Source organism: Mustela nigripes, chromosome 17, assembly GCF_022355385.1.
Source record: "Mustela nigripes isolate SB6536 chromosome 17, MUSNIG.SB6536, whole genome shotgun sequence".
NCBI lineage: Eukaryota > Metazoa > Chordata > Mammalia > Carnivora > Mustelidae > Mustela > Mustela nigripes.
The window spans coordinates 1,994,418-2,004,639 of record NC_081573.1 but is presented as its reverse complement, the minus strand read 5'-3'; the positions used below and the strand labels follow the sequence as shown (position 1 = coordinate 2,004,639).

The window sequence follows — 10,222 nt, the reverse complement described above, 5'->3', positions numbered from 1 at the left end:
ACATGGACTTTACTCTATAAAAGTTAGTCTGTGAGACTGGGAGGGGTTGCCCCTTTGCAAGAGACGGCCCTGGCCAGTCAGTTTGATTCTCGATGCTTGGCGTGAAATAAAGCTTTGCTTGACCTTCACTTTGTATCAGTCTCGACCTTTTGTCTATGGACCCTTTCACTCTCCATCTGCAAACCCCTACTTTTTTCCCTTTCTGCCTGGATCTGGAATCCAGTCATCCCAAGAGAAATCGCCCAAGAGGCAGTCTTCACAGGAAGGAACAAAACCCTGTGTGGGGCTTTGGAAACCTGAAAGGAGTCTTCCTCACCCAAGAAATGGAGATGCCCATAGTTCTCTAACATCTCGTCCCTGTACAGTTGCCGCTGAGTGTGGGTCAGGCATCCCCACTCCTCCTCGGAGAATTCTATGGTCACATCCCTGAGGGTCAGCAGTCCCTGTAACAAATACCAGAGTCACCAAGTGATCATTGACAAACTGTGCCCCTAAGATGGTCCCTAAGATGAAGAGGAAGTTAGTGTCAGCAGCTAGAACCAGACCTGACCTTTTCATCTCTGTGATATGAGTGTGGGAAGAAAGAAAACCTATCGGGCAGGGGGCTGCCTGGTTGAGAACTTTCACTCCTTTCACTCCCAGAAATCAACTCTATCAGCTACACAGAGGTGACAGCCCTCTTTGTCCAGTGCAAAGTGTAGGGATGTGGGAGAGGAACCAATGGTCAAGAAATTCTAGACATGTTTCTGATATGAAATACTGGGGTTCTGGAGTGAATGATGAAGAAAGGATTGTTGAGATAACACTGTGGTCCTAACACAAGGGGAGAGGAATGTGAGCAGTGACTGGTTCTGTGCTTTCATGTGGGGAGGGGGTGAGGGATAGCAGGAGGCTCTAAGCAATTTGGAAGCAAGTTTACAGGACCCTCAGGGCCTCCCAGCTGGTGTTTTGATGAGGTCACTCACTGTTTGGTAGTAACACTTTAGTCAGGAGACCCTCCAGGTATCTATCAGTGGACCACAAGCTTGAAGGATGATGGCCAAGCTACATTTGGGGAATAGAGTTCAAGGAAGTTTCCGAAGCAATTTTCATAGGTTAAAGAGTAATTACAGGATCCTGGAAGTTTAGTTATTGTCAAGCTAAGGCTGCTTTTTGCATCCAACAAAACATTAACCTTAAGGAAGTTCTGAGTTCCCTGAGGAATGTCCTACTCTGTCTTTCTCAGGTATTTAACAGCAGACTGGAAGATGAAGGAAATTTAATTTTATCCACACATCCTTTGACTTTGTTCTCCTCATCAGAAACTACAAGCAAGGGGGACCCAGACAGTTCAGTAGGTTAAGGGTCTGCCTTCAGCTCAGGTTATGATCCCAGACTCCTGGGATGAAGCCTTGAGTTGGGCTCCCCATTCAGGGGGGAATATGCTTCTCCCTCTTTCCCTTTCCTTACTCCTATGCTTCCTCTGTCTCTCAGCTGAGAAAATGTGTAAAAGAAGGACATAAAGAAAGAAAGAAAAGAAGAAGGAAAGAAAGAGAAAAAATGAACCCACAAGCAAGAGAAACACTGAGGAAAGAAGTTTTACACCTGAAATGGGATTGTAAGGACTTATTTAGCAAGAGGCTTTCATTAAAGTGAAACTGTCTCTGCTTCCCTTCCCCCAGGGGATTCACTTAAAAACAAGTCCTGGAAACCAGCTCAGTTAAAAAAGCCCAGATACAAGGGTGGGTCAGGCCAGGTGGAGACATCCAATCAGTAGTGGGTTGCATAATGTTTCCTTGGTTACCAAGGAGTAGGGGCCCCCACCCTTTGGGAACCCTTTTTGGCGCCAATCCTAATCAAGGTGTAATAGGCTGGGTCACAAATCTACTAGGGTAAATTGTAACTCAATTGGTCACCTAGCATCACTATGGAGTTCAATCTCATTGGTCACCTGTGCGTGGCCAGGCCCAACCGCATGGCCTTTGCCCTTAAAAGCTAGACTGTGAAACAGAAGAGTCACCCTCTCTTGTAAGAGGTGTGACCCCGAATGTTCTGTTAGATTCTTTCTTTTTTTAAAAAATTTTATTTATTTATTTGAGAGAGAGTCAGTAAGAGAGCATGAGTGAAGAGAAGGGCAGAGAGAGGAGCAGACTCCCCGCGGAGCTGGGAGCCTGATGAGGGACTCGATCCCAGGATTCCGGGATCATGACCCGAACCAAGGGCAGTTGTCCAACCAACTGAGCCACCCAGGAGTCCCCATTCTGTTAGATTCTTAATGCTTGGTGCAAAATAAAGCTTTGCTTTGTTGGGCTGGGAGGAAGGGCTACTAAAGATGGCGAAAGTTCCCACCACAAGACCTGAGCTCAGACAGGAGAACAAAGGCCCAAGCAGGAATCTGAGACCCCCGCCCCGGGCTACTGTGGACCAATGGGATCCCAACAAGCAGGCGGGATATCCGAATAAGGGAAACATGCCAAAAGACCCCTGAGCTTTCCCCAAGACCCCTTAAAAGCCCCCTCCTCCCTGCCTTGGGCGTGACTTCCACCACTCTGCTCTCCAGAGTCACAGAACCTCGCGCAAGGGTGCCCACCTCCTCCCAGTGCAACTTTCTCAGCTCCCCTTCACCTGGGCCCTGAAACTTCGCCGGGAGTGTTTTTAATAAATCTTGCCTTGCACCCACTTTACCTGGTGTTGTGTTTATCTCGCCGGAAAAAACTTTACATTTGGTGCCGAAACCCAGGAAGGAGCTGGAGCCCCCACCCCAGTGGGGAGGCTCTCCTTTCCCTGGCCAGACCGGACCTGCCTTTCCGAATGCCACTTCCGAAGCTGTGGTGATTTTCCCCGATTCCGCACCTCCTTCCGGAAAGCCCTGCCCTAATCGCGGCCGCGTCAGGGCGGACCCTGCCGGTCACCAGGTGACCTCCGTGACTCCAAGAGGCTGGGAGACGTCCTAACCTTTACAACAGTCGACACAGTTTTTCTGCAACCCAGTGGTGGACGAGGGGACGCCTTCCTCCAGCCCTCGGGTTGCCCAGCAATGAATCGTGGGGACCTCCCAATCCAAATTCGACCTTAAAACATCCTGGGGGTGTTTTAGGCCTGTTGACCAATCTTAAAACCCTGGAACTGGACCAGGACCTGCGAAGTTACTGTACAACAGTACAGTTACTGTACTGTTGCTTGGCCACAATACCGATTAGACAATCAGTCCCAATGGCCTCCAGAAGGCACATTTAATTATCAGATTTTCATGGACCTAAATAACCTCTGCAGACACCAAGGCAAATGGATCGAGGTCCCTTTTGTCCAGGCTTTCTGGACTCTGCGCTCTCGCCCCTCCCTCTGCTCCACCTCACAGGTCCTCTTGGCCCGCTCCCCTCCCCCTACCCTGCCACCCACTGCCCCCAAAGACTCGGACCTCTCCTCCCTGTCTCCTCTCTCTGAACCCCCAGAGAGCTTCACCGACCCACTGACAAGAGGGCCCCTGGTTCCTCCTCCTCCTCCTCCTCCTTACCACGATCCATTACCCCAAGTTCCCTTAAGTTCAGGATTTCTGAACCTGCACCCTCGTCTACCTCTCCTCCTCCCCCTCCCCACTCCTATCCGAGCTCCTGACAAATTTATCCGCAATAAACGGGAAACTCCAACCAAAGTTTACTGAAGGTCAAATAGGCTGTTGTTATTTGTTAAAATCTGCTAGCAAAGAGATGACTAGAACTGATGGTTAATTGTGTGTCTTGGAGTTTTAATGGGTAATTTTTAAGGTAGCTTTCAAAGTCTTTGGTAACCTTTAACCAAATGGGATAAAATACTAGAGCGCTGGTCGCTGGAACTAGGTTTACGCTCTTGAAATCTGTTGGTAAACATCTTCTGTGCTTAATTGAATTCTGTTGTAACAGCCGCAGGGCTACTGTTTGAGCTAGATCCTTTCATAAAGAATGGAAGGGGAGACTGATCACCTCCCATTAGCCAGGGATACCCAAAGGGGAGGGTGTCCAATCTGTTTGAATCTGAAGAGTGCCTGACTGTGTGAATGTGTCTGTATGGCTCCACCTGCAGTAGGGCTCGAAAGCCCTCCCCTGATTTAGTCTTCCCCCTAAGGGAGGTTGCTGGAGTTGAGGAAGTTGTTTGAGTTCATGCGCCCTTCTCTCTACAAGACCTTTCCCAAACTGAGAAACGTTTGGGCTCCTTTTCGGCCAGTTCCGATAACTATATTAAAGAATTCCAATATCTGGCCCAAGCCTATGACCTCACCTGGCATGATTTACATGTCGTTCAGACCACCAACCTCACCACAGAGGAGAGGGAACGCATCCTCCAGGCTGCTGCCTGGGAGCACGCAGATCATGTCCATCTCACTGATGCTGCCATGCCAGTTGGAGCCCAGGTGGTACCAGCTGTAGAACCAGGTTGAGATTATCAGGATGGCCAAGATGGCCGCTGGCGCCGCGACTGCATGGTCCAATGTCTCATAGCCAGCATGTGGGCAGCCTCTAATAAGGCCGTTAATTACAAGATTAGGGAGATTGTCCAGGCCCCTGACAAAAACCTCGCCATGTTTCTTAACTGATCGACGGAGGCTTTAACCCAGTACACTCGCTTGGACCCCGCCTCTCCCGCAGGGGCCACGGTACTGGCTACTCATTCTCTCAATCGGCACCGAATATATGGATAAAGTTAAAGAAGGCAGAGGAGGGCCCTCAGACCCCCATTTCTGACTTGGTGAAAATGGCATTTAAGGTCTTTAATTCCTGTGAGGAGGTAGCTGAGCTTAAACAAGCAGCCAGATTCCAGCAAAAGATTCAGTTGCAGACCCTAGCCTTGGTAGCAGCCCTGCGGCCGGCTGGCTCCGGGAGCCAGCAGAGAGGGGCAACCAATCGCACCTCCCCGGAGGCCTGTTTCAAATGTAGGGCCGAGGGACATTGGGCTTGCCAGTGCCCCAATCCAAAGCCACCAACTCAGCCTTACCCTCAATGCCATTTGATGGGCCACTGGAAATCTGACTGCCCTAACTTTGGTGATCTTCAGCGCCTCAACGTGGGGGACCCCCTGAGACAGTAAGTCCGGCCTTTCAACTGCTTGGATTGGAGGACGACTGACGAAGCCCAGACTCGGCCACCCCTCTCACTCAGGTGGAGCCCAGGATTACACTCCAGGTAGTGGGTAAGTCATTCTCTTTTTTGCTGGACACGGGGGCTACCCACAGTTCTGCCTTCCTACTTGGGACTTTTTCAAACCTCACCAATTACTGTTATGGGGATCGATGGAACCTCCTCCAACCCTAGGGTGACCCTTCCCCTTACCTGTAGGCTGGATGGGTTCCCCTTCTCCCACTCATTCCTAGTTATTCCTTCCTGCCCTTTCCCTCTACTGGGTAGGGACAATCTCCAGAAACTAGGGGGAACTATCTGCCTCTCTCCTTCCTCTCCTCCCTCCACCTCAACCTGTCTCATCCTACACCTCTCCACTCCCTCGACACCCGCTCCAGATGACCTACCTACTGTAGACCCTCAGGTGTGGGACATCTCAGAGCCCATCATCGCTTCCCACCTTACCCCGGTTAAAGTACAGCTTAAGGATAACTCTAAGTTTCCCTCTTGAGCTCAGTTTCCTATTTCCTTAGCCCACCGCTGGAGCCTGAAACCTATTATAGAACAGCTTAAACGTCAGGGACTCCTGATCCCCATCAGTTCCCCCCTGATCCCCATCAGTTCCCCCTTAACACCCCTATCCATCACCCTTGATGTGCAAGGACAAGAAGAAGCCCTGGCCAGGGGCCTGCCTCCGACATCTCCCCCTTTTTTATTTTATGGCAGGGATCTTGCCTGTCTTAGGTTGTCAATGGCGGGGAATATCCTTACCCGTCATCAGACGGCAGATATCAATGATCTGCGTCCTGTCTTAGGTTGGTATATTTCCCCAACCAATCTTACCCTTCGTTGACTACCAATCCAGCATACTTAGCCACACTTGGGGGGATGTTACAGCCTCGATGGCTAACAAGGCCTGCACCATGGCTTGCTGTTGCCTATGTGGCTGTTGCCTCCAAATTTGCAGTTTCCTTACTAGCAGAATCAAGCCCACTATGAGGATTATCATCAGACCAATTACACTAGCCCATTGTTTCGTAAAGGTTAATGCATCTTGCAATGTTTTGATTATCTGTGGGAGGGTTGCAAGCTCAAATCTGGTGATCTTTATCCTTGTTATGCCTAGTAGCAGGTGCTGAGTGTAGTTTTGGAATTCTGCGGACTAATTACCCCGCAAGTATTGGGAGAGCTGTCGGGAGACATTCTGTAAGTCACTCATATTAGTATAGGCTATGAGAATTGCACAAATTGCCGGGAAGGGTGCTATACATCCCAGTCCCAATAGGGCCCCCAATATGTCCACTTGTTCTTGAACCAAAACCAAATCCACTCTCTGGTTGACTATCAGGATTCCTGCATGCAGATGTGCATTTATCTGAGTCTGTGTTTGAAGGGCAGCTGCCATTCCTTCTGCAAGGGTGTTCACAGCTTCCGCAGTGGGTATAGTTGCAGCAAGCGAGACTGCTGCTGCTGTGGCAGCTGCTGTAGATATAGCCAATGCTGTCACAATGGCGGCTATGATACCAAAATCTCTCTTCTTTCTGGATAGCACCACCGGTTACTTGTCCTCTGGAATGGAAATTGGGATAGGAACGTGGGTAGGGATACGCATAATCACAGCCAGCTTGAAGGCCGTGACATTCCAGCACTGGGAAAGATAGCAATTCTTAGTGCAATTCAATGTATCATTCAGCTCGCTAGCACTTGTTACGAGGAAAAGAAACGGTGGTGAGACCCATATGGGAGTGGGCTGATAAGTAATATTATTGGGACAAGACACATTAACTGTTGTCTCAAAGGTACTAGAGTCATTTTGTTTATAAGAACAGTTGAGGAATTTGCCACCATTTAACATGGACACTGCTGAGATATCAGTACATGCTCCTAGCAAGTTACAGACCTGCCATGCATCAAAGGGAGAGGAGGGAATATGAGAGAAGAGTTAGTCACTGGTAAAGGATATAACCATGCTTTAACCACTGCCCACAGCTCTCTGGCTTGAGTCTGCCGCAGGAGGTGTAGCATCCCCAGAGTTAGCATCTTCAGCATCATGACTGGTGTTCCGAGGCAAGGATGCACGCACCAGCCGCTCTGGGATCCAAATTGGAGCCTCCTTTTCCTGTGGAAAAACACATACAGACCCCCTACTCCATACTAACACTGGATCTGGTCCATTCCACTTTCCTGTGAGGATGTCCCTCCAAAGTACTAAAGCTTAGGGGAAGCAGCAGCATCACTTGCGTGCCTGTCTGCAGCTGATTTACCCGTTTTGTCCAATGTCAAAAAATTCAAAATAAAGAGAATGGTATTGAGCTTATCTTTAGGGGACCTGAAGGTGTCCCCTATTCCCCCTTTTTGTTTATAAAGTGCATTTTTTAATGTAAGATGCGTGCGCTCCACAACACTATGTCCTTTTGGGTTATAGGGTATTCCATGTATCAAGTGAATGTCAAGTTGTTGTAGGAAGGCTTTAAAGGATTGTGAGGTGTAGGCTGGACCATTATTTATCTTTAATTGGTGTGGCTTTCCCCATGCTGCGAAAGCCTGTAGGCAATGGGCAATAACATCTCTGGATTGCCCCCTCTCCCCCGTATGCAGAGGCAAAAATTATTCCAGAGCAGGTATCATCTCTTTTCCTAATAAAGGTCCTCCATCTAATTGATTCTTACATATATACGTATGTGTATGTGTATATGTATATGAATATATACATCTCAGCATCACAGCAGAAGGAAATAATAGCATTTGTAACACAGGACAAACCTAAAAGACCGTTTTCTAATTTACATTGAAACCCTGCCTTGGCGAACTTAATAGTCTTTAAATTTCGGGATGCACCTTTCCATGAATGATGGACTAAACCCTTCTTTGTACATCTATACATCACACATTGTTTACAAGGACTGGTAATCCCACCTTTTGGCTCAACCACCCCTGAGAACCCATACACAACCTCCAAGCACCTCCCTATGGTCCCTAGGAGGCACAGTGAGTGGACAGGCGATCATGAACTGTATCAGACTGACCCGCTTCTCTCCTATTGATTCACTGTCCTCAAGCTCCTTTAAAATTCTGAAGGCCTGGCCAAATCCTTGGAGGCTTTTTGTTTGTTTGTTTGTTTGTTTAAGATTTTATTTATTTATTTGGCAGAGATCATAAGTTGGCAGAGAGGCAGGCAGAGAGAGATGAGGAAGCAGGCTCCCTACTGAGCAAAGAGCCAGATGCGGGACTTGATCCCAGGAACCTGAGATCATTACCTGTCTGAAGACAGAAGCTTAACCCACTGAGCCAACCAAGTGCCCCTGGAGTTGATTTTTGAACATGAGTCTTTCTTCTTTCAAAGTGGCTCGCCTCCTGAATAATGCTGATATTCCATTCCCATCAAAACTCATCCTGTATGCATTGCCTTTCAAAGGGTAACAGCCAGCTTGGTTTCTGGATCAGAAAATTGTCGGATCCTTCAGCACAGTGGTCAGGAAGAACTTATGTAATATTTTAGGTTACAACGTAGTAAGTTGATTGAAATAGCACATGGGTGGGACATCTGCTGAAAAAGAGCTACAACTTTAATTTTTTAAATATTTTATTTGAGAGACTGAGAGAGGCACTCCTGCATGTGGGTTGTGATGGGCAGGGGAAGAGAGACAAACCAAGTCACCACTGAGCAGGGAGCCCACCGCAGGGATGTGCTGGAAACCTGAGTCAAAGTGAGACCCTTAATTGACCTACCCCCAGAGCCCCTAAGAGCTACAGTTTTCCTGTTTGAAGGAGGTGGTTGTATACTTCTTTCTCAAGGGTGTGGGCTCTTGCATACCGTAATAGACTATAAATGTTTCCACCAATTTCTTTATTTTTTTAAATTATATTTTTAACATTTTATTTATTCAACAGAGACAGAGACAGAGAGGGAACACAATTAAGGGGAGTGAGAGAGGGAGAAGCAGGCTTCCTGCTGAGCAGGGAGCACCATGCAGGGCTCATGACCCGAGTTTCAGGCAGACACTTAATGACTGAGCTACCCAGGCACCCTTAGAACTACACTGATTATGGCTCTGAGAAAAGGGAGGCAAGTCCCACACAGTAGTGAAGCAGCTTCCCTGAAGATCACCCAACCACACCGGATCTGACCTTGACTGGGGTTAACTACCTGGGAAACAGGGCTTGGAAGCAACCACAGCACATGTCTTCCTCATCCACCCTACGCCACTGCCCATAAGTCTTCTTCAGCTCAAACAACTATTTTACCACGTGACGTCTTAAAGCTGCCCACGTGATTGCATCATCCAACACCCTTCTCCATCCCTTGTCATGGATCTAGCCAGGGGAAGTAGAGTAATCACTGACATCCAACAGCATTAGTCCTCAGGAAGACACAGGAGGTCAATCAAATCATCAGGATAAATCAGGACTTCCCTACTACTGAGAAACTCACATGTTCCATTTCTTTTCCCCATAACATATATTCATCAGATGACACGAGAAAGAGATCCTGTGCCTTTGCAGTGACTAAAGGGAGCCACCTCCAGGTCCCTCCCAACCTGGATAAGAGTTCCTCACATTTCATTTTAATAAATCCTGTCTTTCTCGTGAAGGATGGTGCCTTCCTCAAATTTTTACTTAGATTCACATCCCACATTGTCTGCATTAATACCGATTTGCTTTCCATCTGTCTAATCTCAATTAAGCATTTTCTTGAGGACACTCTATTAATAATATAGTCAAAAAAGAATGGTTGTAGTGCCTACATAGGTGGAAAGAAAAATGACCACGAATACAACTGGAGATCTGAAGGTAAGTAGGTCATAAAACAAATACAAGTTATTTTTCTACATCTAGGGAGTCACAGGCAACTAGGGATAGTTGTCCTCCTCTACATTCTAATTCTTCAGCTTAAATATTTTCTGTCTCTTCCCTGGGCTATGTCCTCACTCCTATTGGGATAGATTTCTCTTTCCTATGGGGTATCTATGACACACATGGGATGGTCATATGCGCATGCGTACCTCATAGTCACATCAAAACAACACTCAATGTAGGACGTGGAACACATACCTTCATTTAGGGCCATGGTGCAGTGCTAGAGTGTCCCAAGTCTAAGTCCAAAAGATGCCATTCTGACTAAAACAGATTTAGGGAAGTGCTGTGGGAGAGGG

At 47.7% G+C, this 10,222-nt stretch overlaps 1 protein-coding gene across 1 annotated transcript in view; it reads right to left on the bottom strand.

The window, feature by feature from the left end:
* The window catches only part of LOC132005840 (zinc finger protein 345-like), an 18,950-nt gene extending 8,813 nt beyond the window's left edge, over positions 1-10,137 (bottom strand). Inside the window, 3 exon segments of the mRNA XM_059383354.1 lie at positions 317-443; positions 4,268-4,472; positions 10,073-10,137. Coding sequence (XP_059239337.1) covers positions 317-443; positions 4,268-4,472; positions 10,073-10,137 — 397 coding nt within the window.
* Positions 10,138-10,222: the final 85 nt, after the last annotated feature.